The sequence below is a fragment of the Homarus americanus genome, unplaced genomic scaffold (genome assembly GCF_018991925.1).
Source record: "Homarus americanus isolate GMGI-L3 unplaced genomic scaffold, GMGI_Hamer_2.0 scaffold50281, whole genome shotgun sequence".
NCBI lineage: Eukaryota > Metazoa > Arthropoda > Malacostraca > Decapoda > Nephropidae > Homarus > Homarus americanus.
In genome coordinates this window covers 1,197,661-1,217,466 of record NW_024742338.1, presented here as the reverse complement: position 1 = coordinate 1,217,466, position 19,806 = coordinate 1,197,661, and the positions used below count along the sequence as shown (strand labels likewise).

The 19,806-nt window shown below is 35.8% G+C and overlaps 1 protein-coding gene across 17 annotated transcripts in view; it reads right to left on the bottom strand.

Annotated features, from left to right (window-relative positions):
- Positions 1 to 19,806, bottom strand: part of LOC121876871 (liprin-alpha-4-like) — a 126,069-nt gene that overhangs the window by 33,940 nt on the left and 72,323 nt on the right. For 10 of the 17 annotated variants that reach the window (XM_042382374.1, XM_042382378.1, XM_042382380.1 and 7 more), the window contains 9 exons: positions 13,063 to 13,203; positions 12,673 to 12,819; positions 11,501 to 11,626; positions 10,505 to 10,679; positions 9,760 to 9,881; positions 8,588 to 8,700; positions 6,400 to 6,486; positions 3,330 to 3,471; positions 2,282 to 2,484 (listed from right to left, as the gene is read on the bottom strand). In XM_042382374.1, the coding sequence (XP_042238308.1) occupies positions 2,282 to 2,484; positions 3,330 to 3,471; positions 6,400 to 6,486; positions 8,588 to 8,700; positions 9,760 to 9,881; positions 10,505 to 10,679; positions 11,501 to 11,626; positions 12,673 to 12,819; positions 13,063 to 13,203 (1,256 nt within the window). Of the gene's footprint in view, positions 1 to 2,281; positions 2,485 to 3,329; positions 3,472 to 6,399; positions 6,487 to 8,587; positions 8,701 to 8,998; positions 9,070 to 9,759; positions 9,882 to 10,504; positions 10,680 to 11,500; positions 11,627 to 12,672; positions 12,820 to 13,062; positions 13,204 to 19,806 lie in introns of all 17 variants that reach the window. The other 7 variants (XM_042382392.1, XM_042382393.1, XM_042382377.1 and 4 more) reach the window with 6 other exon arrangements.

Here is a 19,806-nt window from a genome sequence, read left to right as displayed (position 1 = left end):
ACTGGTGTTAGCTCTGACCCCTTAATTATTACTGGTGTAATAGCCATAACTGCATAATTATGATCATGTGAACCCTGACCCTTGCAATTATATTTGGTGGTGACCCTAATCCCTTACTTAAGATTAGTGTATCTGCAGGAAACCCTGCCAGTTGTGGTTCCAATGTCTAAACATTCTAATTGTTCTTAACAGTTTAATAACTGATTTTACCAATCAACAACCAAATCAACGGTGATTCATTAAAGCCTTTGTTGCACTGAATACAAAAGTATTTCAAGCAGATTGTAAAAGGAGAAATCCAAAATATTTTATATCTAATCTTCATCAATATATATTAGACAGGCACATCTCTCAACACTGTAGTATTCTTCACATACATAAAATATTAACTGAAAGAAGAACTGGTATACTACACTGATAATCTTCTTCAAATGCATATTGTTTCAAGCCATTACATTGAAGCATCAGGTAAATATGAATCTGATATTTCTTGTTGAAATTTAAGAATGATAGTTTGATCCAGACACATCTAACAGTCCTTCATATCTCATCACACTTATACTGACACACAAACATCAAAAGATCTTTACTCTCTAACACAAACAGCTTCAATTTTGAGAGGTGCCCACTGTGTCTATCTATAGCCAAGTGTAGCTCAGTTATTCCTCCACTAACTTTCATTATACAGTACTCGAAAAAATGGAATCAGACACACAAACATGTACAAAACACAACCCCCCATTACTCAGATCCTCTTAACTTAACACAGTCCAGGATTTTAGTTTTATGAAAGGACAAAAGGTGGCACTTACGGCAATATTCTCATTACATCATCTCTGCTCGGGAGAAATGTGGTTCCAGATTACTGTACTACCCCCAGAGAGAGCAAGACAAGAATTCAAAAGCATGAATATACAGCAGAATCTGTCCCAATTCCAGATGATTAGTGTACAGTATAAAGATGCACTGTAGAGAAATGCCACTTCTTTTACACCAATCAAAATCATCACCTTTCTCAATTTCACAGTGCCACACCTTCATCAAGTACAGATGGAATCCTACATCTTACTGACAGACTACTTTGTATCAAATCCCATTAATATCCAAACACATCTCTTCAACTTACTGCATAAATAAAGAAGTGTTAGAGGGAAACAAGGATGAAAAGTCAGACAGACAGATGGATGGACAGATAGAGACAACTGGTATACCTCCCTCACTCCATCACTGGCAGGGAGACAAAACCTCTGGTAAAAGAAGCTACTCACTGCACTATGAAATAATACCACGGAAGACCATGCTGCCACAGTATACTGAATATCACTAAAACAACACAATTTAAGTAATACTCAAGATTGATCCAAGTTTGAATTAAAAATATCAGGCTGAAATGAGCTACCAATAACACAGGTAAGGCAAGTACAGAGCAAAACAAAAACAATAGTTATGGTTAGTTACATAACACGTGAAAATCTTGCTTAAAATATCAAAAAGAACTCCTACAATTCTAGAGAAAAAAATTTGATGCGGTCCACAAGGAAGATGAAATACAAGTCTTACAGAAACTCAATGGGAGACACACCCCTTATAAGGAAGCAGAAAAGGTTGGCATCACATCAACTACTACTGGAACACAAATGATGATATACTGAGTTAAACAAGGATATAGAACCATGTCTCAACCAGCAGATATTTCCAATATCCTGTATTCACTAACAGATCTACTCTGCTCCAATCTCCTGTCAGTAACAGTCTTAACAGTTTCTTAACACCATACCTATACACACTACAAAAGAAATGCCTATCATTAGAAACTATAATTTAGACAAATATCCACTTACACAGTGTAAAAATACAGGCAGTGGTGCAGTGGATTTAACATAACTGCTCGTGGAGTAACTATTGCCCCTTGACTGTACTGTATTACACAGTCCACCAGTTAATAGAGAACACTGTACAGCCCATCTCAGAGAAATTCATTCTAGTCTGGAACTGCTCTGGACTGTGTTGGGGATAAAAGACAATGTGGGATGGGTTCTGTACACAATATATACCTGATTTCATTTAGATCAAGTCACCTGGAAATTTCACCAGGATAACCAGTCTACACCATACTTATATTAATACAAGCTCATAATCAAAGCTGTCTGCTCATGAAAAAATTTATTGCATATTACATGATACACTTAAGTATTAGAGACAGATTTCATAATGAAGTACAGTCTTACTTATGAAGGTAAGAAATTCAATGTTCCTTACTGAAATGGTCATTCCCACATACCTTATTTCATTGTTGATGGCATCCAACTGCTCTTGTAGCATGAGTGCTAGAGTTTGTGCATCAGTGTGATGGGATGGTGAGAGCATATCCATGTGTGAGAACAAGGACTCAGCATCCTCTCCTTCACCATCAGACAAATCTCCACCTTCACCACTAAATGATTGCTGGATGTGAGCACCACCTAACTCCCAGCCTCCACCGGCCTGATAACAAAACATAAATTAGCGTTACAGTATCTTACTACCAGTGACCAACACATTTCAAATTTAACAAAACAAATCGATGGTTTGTATCACAACACACCAAAATGTCCTGATCAACCAGCGTATGTATGTATGTATGTATGTATGTATAGGGACACTAACGTAGTCAAACCTGATGAACATTGCTGAAAGTATTTCTTATTGCAGTTATGACACAATATTAACTCCATCTCCCAAACACATTAAATCAATCAATTCCCTCCCGTTAGGATGTAATATGGCATTCTTAATAGTTCAAAGTAATTCTCAGTTGCTCTTCAATTTCAGCGAGTCTTGTACAGGGTCACCAGTAGTATTCCCACAACATAACTGAGATTTAATCCAACGCATAAATTTTATCACTCAATTTCAGGGAGGGGGGGGAGGGTATGTACTGGCACCTATTGTCTTATGAAAAAAATGAACAACAACTGTATTTACAACAAGTATTTTTTTCTCCAATGTTGTAAACCTTTTCCTGCATGAGGGCTAGAATCAAGAGCAGACATACACCCTCCCAATACTGTGGGTTTAAAATGAATAAGGGTCATCTTACAAAAGTAGAAAAGATCCACCACATTAATTACTCCCTTAAAAAGCTTATTTCACTTTCTTCATTTTCACATCTTCCATCTTTAGCACTGTCTTTATAATCATCCTTTCTACCACCTGCATTCATCACCTAGAACCATTTACTCCCCAGTCAACAACCTATATGAATAATAATATTAATTAATACACACACTTAAACCTAAAGAATTTGTTTAACTAAATATTTAACAGCATATAAATTCCATATTAGTTACCTGAGCATTATCCTCCTCAAGTGCAGGTGTCCGCTTCTGAGCAGGAGGCCCAGCCGAGGGTGCACGCCGGGGCAAAGATCTCGAGTCGAAGCTGGAGTGAGAGGTGCTTCGGACAAACTCCCCTCCAGTTGGCGATACAGACCTGAACAATACAATATCAACAAAAAAGTTAATCTAGGTATATTTTAATGAAAGCATTAATAGCTCTCTTCCCTACAATACTGATGAATATATCAGTGAATAAAAATTAATTTGTCAAGAAGTTTTAAAAAAGACAGGAATTTAGAGATGAGTCAAACAAAGCTGTATGCAAGATATATACCATCCATACAGAGCTCCAATACAATGACATGCAACAGTGGAAGTTTAACACTGCTTTTACAACCCACGAAATACAGGTTTGGTCCCAAGCTCCAGGAAGTCGGTGGGGATATTCATCATAGTATGTAAAGTGAGAACCTCTATTATCTTATAAACTAAAACCTAACTTAATCTACGGTGGTGAACAGCAAGAACTTCTATTGTATCAAGAACTGAGGTTGCAATAATCTTGTCCATGCCATGTTAAGTAAAGTGAGAACCCTGTATATAGTTACAAGACATGGAATATAAGAGTGAGGATCCTAACTCTATCAAGACCTCAGACTGACAAAAGTAGCTAAAACTCTACAAATACTTATACTAGCAACACCCCTAAAATACTCCACTCAGGAAACTGCCATAATACTCCCTCACAACAAAGCTGAAATCACTCAACCTAGTCTTGCGAAGAGTTATTGAGAGGATACCAAATGTGCCACAGATGGTAATGTTCACAGCTACACTCACTTCAACTCTTGGGTTTGAGTGGATTAAATAGTGGGAGGTGGTTTATATGGTGTTAGCTTTTGTTGAGTTTCCATTATGTCTGCAATTTGCTACATCAAATATCAGGTACTTTACTGTATATCATAAATTGCCATCCAGAGCAGTGGTATGTGATTAAAATATTTAAAAACTAATCAACCATTCAGGGCCAGACCTACTGTGTTAGGTTCATTTGTCACCTGACTAGCCAGAATAAATTTATACGTGCCAATTTTAAATTCTACTTTCCAGTTAATTTTTAAAATCAAGTTACAACACTTGAGTATGGAGTTCAGTGAATACCTGCATATAATTATAACTACTAATTTGATTTTACTTACTTATTTCATCACCACTTTATTAATTTTTCTCCTATTTATTCACCAGAGAGACGATGACAAGAGAGAGCATTTAATTACCACTGGTGAACTAGGAAGTGGGTAGAGCGGGCCCTGACGCAGCACTTAATATACTTCTCATATCACTTTGTGCTTAATCCCAAACACTAATGTACCTAATAGTATCTACTTAACAATAAAAACAGCTACATATAAAAAATATATCCTGTATACTGTCTCAAAAAACACTAAAATAAAAAATAAAAATATTAAATATTGACATGCATCTAACTACAAACATGCTCAGTATGGTACAAGAAAGTTAAGGGCTACTCCCATTATCTATCAGTACTGCAACAATGAAATTTCCCACGTTACTCGTAAATTGATGAAAGGGTCTGGAATACAGCTTCAGAGATTAAAAGATCAATGAAATTTATAATCTGAAACCTTTTGTATGAACATAAAATCAAACAGAAAATGCTGGTGCTAGATTATGTAAATTTAGAAATGTGTGTGAGACTGATGCCCAAGGCCCAATAAGTTTTTCAAGTCATATTTCAGAAGTAGAGTAAAAAACCAAAGGCAAGTGAGCTCCTAATATGTAACCACTTCTTAAAGATGTTGTACAGACATTATTAATTATCAAAGATGTTTACCGAGTGCAGAGAGGTAATTCTGAGATCACCATTGAGGAAATATCACACTAACAGTAAAATATACCAGTACAGGTATCCCTTGTTCAGCGTTAATTCACTTAACGATATAAAATTTTTAACGCCCTTTCTTGTTTGACGTTAGGTCAAAATTCGGTTTAGTGATGTTTGACTCGCTGGGAAAAACTCGAGAGGGAAGTCGGAAAAACTGGGGATTCTGTGCTCCAAGTGAGTACTGTACCTCAGTACCTTTACCGTCATATATTTATGCTACACGTAACCCACCTACCCACCCATGCCGTGCACTACTAGGTGTTTACTGCCCGTTGTTTGATCATTGTCTTCCATGCTTCACTGTTATGGCTAGTTAATTCCATACCTGAAGCACTCACTGTACAGTATAAAAAACTTTATTTCTCAAACTCGTCATCAAGACAGAACATCACCCCAAATTCTTCGTTTGCATATACAGGTATGGGACCATTTATCCACTTGGTATCCAGAACACTCCAAAAACCGGTTATGTTCGGGTACAAATTATTTAATATGAGCGCCAAAAGTAATTCCTGGGCCAAGCGGGTATATTTCCAACCATTCCCCACCTGCGAGCTATATGTTATATTATGGTTATTTTTCAACTCGTAATTTTGGGTACATATATGTGATTTTCTTCATTTTCTTTTCTTAGTTACATACACTCAACCTTACACACAGAAAGTGGAAAAAAAGCAAATAAAAAATATTTATAAGGTTCTGTGTACAATATTTTTGAACTCATAAGTTCAAGTACTTGCATCTCATGTACAGGGAGTAATATTCTTCAATTTGTTTTACTCAGTTACATGCACACACAATCCTACATACAGAAAGTGCAAAAAGAAATAAAAGTATTAATTATGACAAGAAATAAAGTTTTACGTATCTATGGGTTTACATCCGTGAAGCTGTGTGGTGAGTGTGTGGAGGTCGAAGGGTCCGTGGTGAAGCGCCGTTACGTTGCTAAGGCGACTATCAGGGGCAACTGTGACGCAGTTTAAACATTAACTTGTAAACAAATATTTTTTTTATGCTTTCATTATTACTGTACTATTTATATGCTTTCGTTATTGCTGTGTATGTGCCTACAATTTTAAGTTGTAACATTACAGTGTACAGTTAAAGCTACTTTTAGGGGTGAATCTAGTGATCTCAACAGAGGCCTCACAGCCAGTTACAGAGGGTTTACTATACATTTCAGGACTGTCGCTCCAAATTCCGGAAAAATCCCCTATCCGGTAACCCCCAGGTCCCGAGCATGCTGGATAAATGGTTCCATACCTGTAGTATAATGACAAAATATACAATCTTAAAATTTCTAGCAAATCAGGTAAGGCTTCATCAATAACACAAGGATGAGTAAAAAAAAGTGGTTACAGATTTTATTACAGAGTGAATTAATTAATCTTGTCACCTGTCTATGTGTTCCCCTTGACCTAAATCCATGTCTCACTATGTTGTCAAAATAAGAAAGATTTAGAGAGGAATAGCAATCCTGAGAGGAAGTAATTTTAATCTTCAGAGCTTGTGAAGAGCCATCCATAAATTAATCAAGATGCCATCCCTGGGTCTTAGGGCTGGCAACCACAGCCCATCAATCCAATGTTTTTTTACCAATTCCCCCTGATGTTGTATCTATCAGTGGACAACAGCTTTTGAATTCAATCAATCATCTCAGTCTCTGCCTTCCCCTGACCCTTCCATCTCTAAAGTATACCTGTTACTATCTCTTCACTTGTATATCATATAGCTAAGACATCTCATCTCCATTGCTCTCTAACTCTCCAGCATTTTCTCTTTGCTCTAGCCAGTGTTAGTATTTCTTCATTTGTTTTTCTACCAGTAAAACATATTTTGAAAATTTATAACCTCCTACTGGTATCTGTTGAAAGTGTTCACATTGATAATTTTACTGGACCATTTAATGAGTTTTTTAGTTTGTCTTGTTGTGAGCTCAGTGGTTAACTAACACGTGTATCAGAGAACAGCAAAGACTCCAGAGAAGTTGCAACTCGACTCGATTTTCAACTTGACTCAACTTCCAACAAGAGCTTCTCAATAGATGGTGTGACCCAATGAATATTACACATGCAGCAGTTTAGTGGAAGATTAATCTCTCGAGGATCTGTCATAAGTCTGTAAGTCAATCTGTTTAGGATACAAATAAGAGAATAGCTGTGAAATACTTAGGTAAAGAGGAAGTTTTGATGTACTTCATCTTACTTACTTTACTAAGGTTTGGAGTGGAGAATGGTTGACAGATGAAGAGAATAGTGCAGTTTGTGCATAAAAGTAAATAATGGAGAAACGTAAGGTCTATGCTCGAAAAATAATAATAAAATAAAAAGAAGTCTCTGCATATAATTTCAGGAGGCAAAATATCCAGCACCATAGTCACACACTGCAACAAAAGACTCCCCTGATGTGAAGCAAGTCCATCACTGCTTAAGACTGTTTGCAAGTAAAGCCATCATTACAAAGCAGATTTTGCTCTACATTCTTTCACAACTATTATGCTCACTGAATATATTAACTCAAGCAGAGAAGAGATAAAAGAGAAGAGGAGAAAAGATAAGAAAAAAAGATACTTAAACTGATACAGGCATATGGCAAGGAGGCTCTAATGAATGATAAGCGTGCAGGTGGGCAAGCCAAAATTATAGCGTCACATACTACACTGGCTCGAGGCAGACAGTGGGCCCTTTTTGGGGGATATATTTAAATTCCAGGAGTATGGATAGACAACATATGAACTCAGTTGATCAGAGAACCTGTTTCACTCTTGAGAAGGTTGCAGCCACTTGTCGCTACACTCCAAGAGATATAATATTGAATGTCTGTGGCTTACCATTTACAGGAGTACATAGGCTGGGAAATATCCAGTAAAAGACGTTAGCAGCCGTAAACAACAGCGGCGAAAAAAATGGGAGGAATAAACCAATATTGAAGGTACAACCAATTCTCCACCATGTGAAAAAAGAATCACTATTAATCATTTCATTTATACTTCCTTGTCCTTCTTTAAACATTAACGGTAACTAAAATTTCTTAAGCATTGATGAAATATTTTTAAAAAATAAATAGCCACATAAACCACTCCCTGCCTTCCCTAACATAGACTTCAAGAAAGATTTATATTGTACTACATAGAGAGCATATAGGTTACGGTTAGTTTAAATACAAGTACTGTATAAGGAAATGTTAGGGGTTATGTTACAGAAAATAAAGGAGTTTGTTACTTTTAAATGTTACAGAGTTCTAAATATGCATCAACCACAGGTTAGGTAACACGTCACAAACTCACTAGTGCCACCTAACACCACCGGGTGATACTGTACTAACTGAATATGCTGCATTATTACTGCTATTTATGCATCATTACCTTGTTAATGCTTCAGTTTGTTTTATATTGAAGGCTATCTCTTGTTGCAACATTTGTTGCTTCAGTTGTTCTGCTTCAAGTTGCCGTCTTGACAATTCTTTCAATATTTCACTCTGTAGCAAATAGAAAATGTATAAAAAAATAAAAATATTTAAAAGAAATACATCAAGCCAACATATACAGCAAAAGGGAAATAATAAACAAGAGAAATCGTAGTCTGTAGACTCCAAGCTGTCAGGCAAGCAGAGGTTCAAGTTGTGTGCAGATGGATTCATCACTGACCAACGACAAGTGCTCGGGGCTCGAAACGTGCACTGATTGGTACAGCTGGGTAGACCTGGAGAGGTGCTTTTTGAGAGAATAAGGACTGGAAGCCAAATGGAATTCATTCACACCTCTGAAATGACTTACCGAACAAGGCCTTGTTGAAAGAGGCTCTCCATCTCTGACTTCAGATTTTCCAGGTCTTGTTGAATTCGTTCCTATTGCATGATTAGTTACAAAACATATTTACTTTAGTAATACCAATGGAAATCTCCTTTACTGTATTAATTACTAAGAAATACTGGCAGCTCAAATTCTATAAACAAAAAAATTCTGTTGATAATCTAATAGAAGTACCTGTACTTAATAATTAACTCTGGGCAAGCCATTTGTTCAAAATTTTCATGAGAAACAGACCTCATAAAGTGATGCTTAAAATAATAAAAAAAAATTCCACTTATTTTATCACTATTGTATGACTGTTCCCACTATGCCTTGGTTAGCTGGGATAGTGCACACCTACAGGAACTCCCTTCATCCATTAGGGTGACTAATGTTCTGATGAAATAAACAGTCCAAAGACCAAGATGTGTTTAACTACATTAATGACACACATGCCAAGTAAGCATCTTAAGCATGGTTCAACTCAAACAGAAAACTTAAAAATTACACACCAAATTTGGGACACTTTGTAAACTTAATTAATGTGGAAGGATTATGTTCTATTATTTATGGCATTATAAGTACTGTATCAGTTAGGATATAAAACCTTGAATAGCACTGAAAGGCTCTGCCCTAATATTCCTTAACTAAGTATTTGGTATTTACTTTAGTCTCTTGCTATTGAGTATATTTGTTTGCTTTTAGCAGCATTCATGAAGCACTTAAATCTAAAAATTTCTGCATACTTTTTCTTGAGAGGAATCTTCTAGGAACTTTCTCGTTCTCTCCAGTTCAGCTGTGAGAGCATTCTTTTCCTCCAAGGCATGCATTCTCTCCTTCAAGTGCACCTGCAACCTCTCGTTAGACTCTGCAACACACAAATAATATTAAGCAAAATATGACCAACTAAATGTATGAAGGCCTATAAATTCCATAAACAAACATTTATGGATCACTTATTAACCCATGTGATACAATTCCTGCACTTTATCATTTTATTCTAGCTACCATAGGTACCACCAGACTATTTTATTCAGCTAAGGGAAACTTCCCATAGCCAGAGGGTTAATACAGTACAACAAAAGATCTTAGAAAATACTGTATGTTAAAATTCCAATCCCCCTCACCTAATGCTCCCCAAGTATTTAAATGCCAGGTACTGTCAAGGGTCCAGGGAGTTTTATCTGCTGCTGTACTTCCCTAACACTCCCTTACATACTGGTAACTTCCCAAAGTAACCATTTTCAGAGGTATATGATTACAGACACATGTGGACTTATTTAAAGCTCATCTTTATGGAAATATGATTTGTGTACAATATTACTGTTATAGCACTTTGCAACACATCGTTGTCCCATCTACTACCTCCCTCACCCTTGTCTTCCCTTCTCTCTCTCTCACTAATCATGTCAGTTATACACTTTATTTCAGCAATCATTCATAACTTACTAAATATTAATACTGCACTAATCATGGGTCAAGGAAACTGACCTTGCAATAATTTATCAACAGTGGCTGATAATCTGGAGTTGTGCTCTTCGTTCATCTTAAGGCGCTGATTTAGCCGCAGAAGCTCGGCTCCTTTCTCATCTAGCTGGTTCTCTAAGCGTTGTATGCGATCCTCAGCACTGCCGTGTTTTTCTTGTACCTGCGGAGAGAGGGACTTCTGGTGTGATATGAGAATGGGGGTAGAGAAAGATCTTAGCTTTATAACTAATGCATGTTAAGAGGAAATATATTGCATCATGTGAGTATATTCTCTTAGCATTTCAGTATATAAACTTTATATGTATTAGTGACATTAATTTTGAGTGTTCAAGTACAGTATTATTACATAAAACAATAAATCTGTAGTACTATCCATGGTGATACTTGGAAAAACTTAAAAGATTAGCACAGATGAGTTTATACAATTTTACCATGTTTATTAAGTGACTCTTATTATAAAACTGTCACGGTCTCTCATGTGATCTTAAACCGTTTTATTATTAAATTAAGTGACACAATAAACTAACAAAATTTTATCAATATACTGTATCAATAAAAACAAATTTCAGCAAAATAATTTCAGATAACTCTAGTACAGTACTAAGAAAAAATGTGCAAATAAAATTTAGGAGGTCAGACGGACCTCCATAAGAGTTTCTTACTATATGTGGTGCAAGTCTTAAATAATAACACAAAAGTAAATACAACTCATGCACATACACTTGTATATATATATATATATATATATATATATATATATATATATATATATATACAGTATATATTGGATAAAAATTTCTAATTTCAAAATAAAAGTAGCATTACATTATTAAATAAATTATACAATTTAATTTAGCAGAAAATGTTTATAACTTATGTTTTATAGTAATAATTAATAAGAGTCAGATGGATGATTCATATTTGTTGTTTAGTCTGGAACTAATAATAAAAAATGTAAAAGAAGTAAGAGGTAATAATATGCTGTATCATCTCCCTCACCTGGTGCAGGGCCTCCATCCTCTGCTTCAACTCTTGTTCTACGTCGGGTAACTTGGCGTACTGAGCCAGCTTCTGCTCACTCAGTTCAACCTTCTCTTGCAAGGCTCGAATCTTGTCCTCTTGAAGCTGTGGACCATAAGAGAAACATGTTAACACACCATTCAGGAGAACAAGAGGAACACATTACTTTTATCATCATTCACTACTTCAACTCTCATAAGCATAATACAGTAATATCACCCTTAGCCGGAATCCCTCAAACCCGGAACTCTCCGATAGTTGGAATTAAAATTTTCTGAGGGCACATTTTCCGGAAAATAATAATAATAAAAAAAATCCCGATACCCGGAAAATTCCAGGGATGAGGGATAGTTTTCCGGCTTTGAGAGAGTCGTCTCGTTACTTGGAAATCTCTCATTCCCATAAGTGCTCTGCACCAATTGTTCTGACTAACTCCCCGTTAGCCGGAACAATTGGTGCAGAGCACTGTACACTGTATATCTGTCATCTTGGGAAAGACTTAATACTGCACTGTACATCTAGTCTCTTGTTCCAGAATCGGTGACTGACAGCCAACAGGGTGTTATACAATGACCAAGGTTTAAATATTACTAAATGAATAAATATGAATAAACATATTCTCAGTTACTCCCCTCTCACACACACACATCAGATCACCTGAAGATTAGGCACCCTAACTTATTTCACCTGTTGATTAAACACTGTCATTCTACCTTGGAGGGGGATTAAGTTAGGTTAGGTATGGTTAAGTTTTTGTAGGTTAGGTTAGGTTAGCATTTGGATGTTTAATCATCAGGTGAAATAAGATGGGGTGTCTAATATTCAGGTGTTCCAACAAATCAAATGGGTGATTATAATATATGTATTTATAAGGTACTCAGATTATGTTAGCGATCCTTAAGGGGTGACTTAACACAAGGCTAAAAGCCTCTGGTCTACAACGATACAAAACCACCCATGGAGTGCAATTTACCAAACCATTCTTAATTTTCTTTATCTATCAACATCATCATCATCATCATCATCATCATCATCATCATCATCATCATCATCATCATCATCATCATCATCATCATCATCATCATCATCATCACCCATCACCATCCATCATCATCATCATCCATCACCAGGTATACAGCACATTAACTTACTTTATACTGCGCCTCCTTGTTTTTCAGTTCCTCTTCCAGCTTTTCATTAAGGTCGTGTAAGGAGGTCGACTCTCTCTGTGCATTCAGGTATCTCTTCTCTAGTGTGGCAATACGTTCCTCTTGGTCTTCCTTCTGGGCTACATTCTCCTGTAACAACATATACATACGTACAGTACAGTCATAAAGTAAAACTCCATAGAAAACAATTAGAAGTATAAATTTAATATCAATATTAATCTATACTAGAGTGAAATGAGTCTTAAAGAGGGCCAAATCGATATAAGAAATGTTGCATGATCTACATAACCAAGATTATTTTAGTTAAGAAGTTTACTTGGGCAGGAAGGTACAGTATCAAAATAATTATATTCATGGATTACAGTACAGTACCTTGAGGTCTCTCTGAAGACGTGAGTTGATCTCCTGAGCCTTCACCAACTCCTTCTGTGTGACTTGTAAGTTATCCTCGAGCTCCTGTAGCCGGTTCTGGAGCTCACGCACTCGCTCTCTTGCTGCGTTTAGTTCTGCTGTCTGATAGCCGTCAAGAATTAGAATGTATATATATTTTTCAATCATGTACAGTATCATGTTTTCTTACGTCGAGATGTAACTAAATAAATAGAAATGCCATACAGGTGAAATGTATTGGACATTACACACAAATTAAGAGGAAGCTGGAGGGAGAGAGGAAGGAGGAGAAAATGAGGTAGAGGAGGTGGGATAAGATCAGCAAAAAGTATAAGGTAGGCAAAATAATACCTTGGCAGTGGAGAGGAAGAGGAGGAGAAAACCCAAGAAAATACTATGATAAAAAGATGGAAGATGTGAGACAAAGAATACAGTAATAAAAGATCATCAATTCAGTAATGTCTGAGAACAGAAATACAACCAAAAGGAGTCATTTGATTTCATTCTTGTTTTTTTACAAATGTTCTTTCAATGATAGTTAGTAATAAAAATGATAAGAAAATACACAGAACCCATTAGAACCTGACCTAACCAACCAACCAAACAATCCTACCTAACCTTACCTAACTTCCTAGTACACACTATACTTATTTTGATATTTGGTACCAATGAAAGCAACTTTGCTGAAGCATCACGGTGTAGATTATGAGAGTACACTCAGACCAAGAGGGTGGGTTGTAAACAATCTTAACAAATTAAGATTAAATACGTCTGCTCTCTCTCTCTCTCTCTCTTTCTAAATAGGAAGAGTGTGAATATTGGGTGACACGTATCGTTACGTTTTTATGCATGTCTATATTTTGTTGACTTATGACCATTTTAAACGTTTACATCGCCCAGTTTATAAATTGAAACTGCCAAATCTATTAGCCTGAAATCTGTCAATTGCAATAAAGTTATTCTAAACCACATAGTGTGAAATATGTACTTCTAGTGCAATGTTTGTGTGATGGAATAACATACTTATGTAATGAGATGTAACCATTTTAAAGCCTGCATTACATTTCCCTATTTCACTGCACTTTCCTTCAAGATTTACATCATCTTTTTTTGTAATCATAGATAAAGCTAAAATGCATGGTATATATACTAATAGGTAGGGATTATCTCTTGAATTGGGTGTAAGTAATCTTGAGAACAACTTATCTCGCGAGTTGGGTACGATTTATCTTGGGTACGAGTTGTCTTGGGTACGAGACGGCCCTAACTCAGGTTAGGTTAGTTAGGTCATCCAAAATAAGGTTCGGTTTATATGTTTTTCAAGTGTTTTTTGGTGTATTTTGTATTCGCTTGGCCATGATATTTGTCGGAAAATGCCTCTACCAAAACCGCCAATAACTAAAAAACAGGCAATTCCCGATGGAAATCAAGGTCAGAACCAATCAAAACACACAAAAATACACTAGAAAAAAAGAGTTTTGACTTTCTAACAGAGTTGTGTGAACTGCTGCAAATTTACCAAAGCGTATTTTTAATTAAGAAATTGAGTTGGGCCCACTTACGCAAATTTACCATTTCTTCGTATGCAAAGCACGTAGATCTCATTTTACTGTCATGTAATCAGTTTTACACCCCACAGTTTCCCTTCCCACTACAGGTGATTTATGATCATAGAGAAAAACAAAATAATAATATAAAATACACTTACAATTGAAATAAAATGTTTTCTTCTCTTTTAAAATACTTACTATAATGATAAGAACATCTGTGGAAAAAATGAATGAAAAAGGTCAACTCCTTCTGGTGGTAGTGGTGTTCTCACAACTTACCAACAATTCAATGGACACAACAAAAGATAAGACACTGACCTGACAGTCGAAATCACAACACTCGAATGAAGAGGAAAAAAAGTAAAATAAGTCGCAAGAAGGCAATTAACATCTTCACTATATCGAAAGACAACGAATAAGCAGTAACAAAACAAGATATGAAGGAAAAACAAAAGACCACTAAGTAAATATTTATCAGATGTAAACCAAAATGAAATTAAAACAATCTTCAACCAAATATACATATAGAAAAAATATATATATAAATTACACACATAATAGAGAATAAGGTAGAAATGAAGACAGAGAATAATTTAATAAGCATACAAATAATACTTAAGGGGGAGATATATCAGGACTTATTAAATGACAATAGTTGTAGATGAAATATTATATTTTTGAGAATGAGACAAACAAAAGCTACAAGAATATTATGGAAAGAACAAGAGAGACAGAGAGAGAGAGAGACAGAGAGAGACAGAGACAGAGACAGAGACAGAGAGAGAGAGAGAGAGAGAGAGAGAGAGAGAGAGAGATTATATACAGTATACTGGACAGATAAATCAAATAATATTGATAAAAGAGTAAGATAAGGAAGAGGATATTGCAGCAAAAAAAATAAATAAATAAAATATACCGTATATACACAATACTGTACAGGATATGTGTACCGTAGAGTGTAAATACTGTATAAATATATAATCATTCAGGCAAGAGTAAGAGATTAAAACCCTCAAACAATATGCAGAGGAGGGAAGATAAGTGTCAAATGCAGACTTCACTTCATCACAGCATCAGACAGAAGCAGAAAGAATAAATGAGCATCTTAATATTTCATTAATTACATTTTGAAGCCGAATTATGAGATAAAAAACCACTTTAGAGTTAGATAAGCTCTTTTTCTTCTTTTAATTAGCTGGTCCAATTATGATAAGTGGTGTTAGGATGACACACAGATGAGGTGGTGTTAGACGACGGGTCACTCGCCACACTCCCCCATCTGAATTATGTTTTATTCATTTTTTCACTAACTGTACTACAGGTATTTCCAGCTTTTACTTTGAGCCAAAATAAAAGTAATTTGTTTTTATCTTAATCTAACCCCTTCTATTTTTTCTCATACACAAAATCTCATCAACTATGTACACTCACTACAGAAGGTATCTACCAGGTGGGGTCCAATGGATGTCAAAATGAACACTGCGACTCTTGTTGTCTCGATAGGGTTGTCGAAAACCTTCATCTGTTGTGTCATATTGTCTAGCAAAAATTTTGCAGATTCTTTTTGTAGCAAGTGTACAGTAAGTACCCCCCCCCCCCAAAAAAAAATTACCAACTAAAGTTATTAAAATAATAGCTAAAGCTAAGGAAAAACCTGAGTATCCCTTACTTTTGAAAAGCTCTATGTCATAGTTGAGAGGGACTATGGATTCAAGAATTCCAACTGGGAGCTTTCAAAATAAAAGTTGAAGAACTTTCATAATAAGACCAACATTGAGGAAAGAAAGAGCTTTACCACAACATTATCTTCATTCCAAAAAAATTCTGAGACTATCTTGAACCCACCATCAGATTCCATAAAAGGGTTGAACAATGGCTATTATCAAAATATCCAAACATTACAAATATACAACTTCCATATTCGCTAAATGCCATTGCATGATAATCCTTTTACAGCAAGTGATGATGGAGTCAAGATAAGCCATGTAGCATTTTGGACCAGAGATGTTTGTTCACACACCCTGATTTCATTCTTCCTTATACAGTATTCAATAAATCTTAAATATATACATATACCGTACAGTCTTCAAGATGATACTGCACCATCTAATCTGCAAGGTGCTGCAAGGATTCCAACTAGTCTATATATCTATTTCCTATGTACAGTAAAGTACCTTAAGGCATGCCCACACTAACAGTCACATCTTTGGTTTCATGACCCAAAAGAAATTATAATGACAGTAATGAAATTGTTTGTACAGTATATAATGAATTTGTTTCTATGCATTATCTTCTATATTATCAAGTGTACTGTTCTGTGATATGCTCAGAAAATACACAACAGATCTCAATTTTGGCCGTAATGTAATGTTCTCGTTTGTATGTTGGAGGAGGAGTACCTGGCTTCACCTGACATACTTTCCTTGAAGAAGAAAAAAGATTTACACAGGTACTACTCATAAATCCCAAGTACTGTATCTACACCTTCAAGGGGACAACTTGTTTCCTGTACCCAGATGATGTGATAACATAAAAGCAATTAAGAGGTTCATGTTTCAGTTTTTCTTAAGGTCACATCCACCATCTATAATTTTTTACGAACCTTCATTAAAAAAGAAAGCTAAAAAAAAAGTTTACTATCTTGACAACATGAGTTATTCTGACAATAAGAGTGTTTATGCAGTGCTGTCAGACTATACAGTATATCAACTAACTTCTATTTCAAGCACTGTCTCAACTACTGTACTAGAACAATAAGACACCAAGACACTTACAAGCCATCTGAAAAATACTAGAAGAGAACTATATTTTCTTAATACAGTACAATAAAGGAAACACCAAAGAGATGTATCGTACTGTCCAAATGTCACTAACCAACGGCAGAAAGAAGACATGGCAATTGGTTGGTAACCCTACGAAGAGGGGGGAATTTCATTCTACAAACACCACACTACAAACTTTTGTCGCTAAATGTGCCATCAGTGCTGAGGTTTGTGGAGAGAGAAACACATGGCTCCTCCTTCCCTGCTTCATGTTATAACAAACATAAGAGAACATAGACACACAACAGTCTTCAAATCTCTTGTTTATTCACTTTCTTTCAAATTAAAATTTCTTACACATACAGTATACAGTATAAATAAAAATTACAAATCAGTTATTACATTTTTAGCACGCAAGTGATGTTTCCAAGTCTCACCTGAGGACGGACATGAAAGAGTGTTACCATATTCACCCACCTAACCTATTAAATGGTGTGAGTTGTGCACCACTTCCTACCTCCTATGTTCATTAATTATTATCTATCCAAAGTATGTGTTTTAGAGTTCTTGTTCTAGGATAAACCATAACAAAATTAACAAAATGTGAGAGTCTATGATTTTTAAGGAAGTCCAATACTGATAGACAACTGGTGTGGTATTAAAGGTATGAATGAAAAATGTGATTAATAAAGTAATATTGCTGAAATAATTGGAGATGCATTATTAAGTTTTCATAAGATTCAGAGGATAAAAATCAATGGGCAAACAACCCTGGAAATACTCATTGGTAAAGTGATATATATTTTAATGTCATCCGTGATCCATCCCATTTTCAACATCCCCATTCAGGCTACTGTACGTCAGCAACTTCTTCCCACACACTTAAGCTGCCAAACACCTCCACATGTTTAACTATTTCAACATCAAAGATAAACAAAAAAATAACATAATATATTGTCAATTAACACTCGAGTACTGTACTACAGTCTTACCCCCTGTACCATAATAAACTATCTAGTATCAATAAAATTGCAGTTTCACTACCAATTGGTTTTTGACCAGAAATCTAAGTTTTTCCCATGGTATTTGGCGTGGTTTATTTGAATTTGACCCCCTCCCCTCCCACCATAGAACCTAACCTAACTTCCTAACCTGGGAGACACCCCCCGCCAAATTAAACATAAACTACTTTATTTTGATATCTGGTACCAATGAAAGCAACTTTGTTTGCTCTTAACAGAAAATGCTGTAAAAAAAAATTTTGTTCACTTTTCATAATTGGCTGATCTACTGTCACTGGCTTTTTCTGGCCTGTACATGAGTTTCAATGCACCCAATGACTAATACAATGCTCAGTCTTGTTTCTGTGTGCATACAAGTAAAACGACCCACACACACACAAGGAAAGCTTTACACATACACGATTATTGCCATTTAGTTTCCTGGGTGAATCTTATAATGGCACAACTTATACTGTAAATTTTAAAAACATCAGGAGCTTTTTATGGGTAACTAGCCAAAGAAAAATGGAGCAAAACAAAAGTGTACACAACACACGATCAAGTTATGGTACTTAAATCTATCAAGTTATATTAACACATCTCTTGCCACTGCACAGTTAGAATGTTAAAACTAAACTTAGCTTTAAGGGAGGGCAGGTGAAGCATTTGTTAGGAGAATGGACAAAATCGTACGATCATGTCTCACTCACAACGATATGCTGTACTGAGATAAATTATGTCATGTTCACAATGTAAAGAGGCTCTCAACATGCCAGCCTTCCCCATAATTCACTGCTGTTCCAGTATGTTGCTATACTGTTCTTTTTGTGTGATTTTATTACTATTACTGCCAGAAAATATATTACACCATCACTCTGGTCTCACCTGTGAGGAGTACTGTGGAAGGTGAGACACAGGTACAGTATCACATTTCCGATGGGGAAGACAGCAACACTGACAGCAGTAGCATCAATAATGTCATTTTGATCAGTTCACTTCCTTAACAAATCCTAATTATTGTGTCTATGGCCTCACTGGTATAATCTTACAACCTAACTACTGCCGTGTTCCTCAAGGGGCAGTCACAAATACCATCTTCTCCAAATTATCTCACCAACAATAATCTTGCGAAATTTTCCACAACTTTTCAGTAGTCGTCTTGGTGTAGTCCCCCCCCCCCAACTCTCCAAACATTAATTATTTCAGGATTCAATTAAAGCCAGAATAGTTTTTAAGCTGATTAGTTTACACTCATCAACACAGACTCCATTTACCTTCCTCACCTCAGTCTACCCCTACTGTACTTCTCATCCAAGCAGTGCATTATGTCCGCCTTCTAGCTGAAAATAAAGTTGCAGTAATCTTACATACCCTGGCTGTAAAACTATGAAAAACTTTATGAGGTTCTCTAAA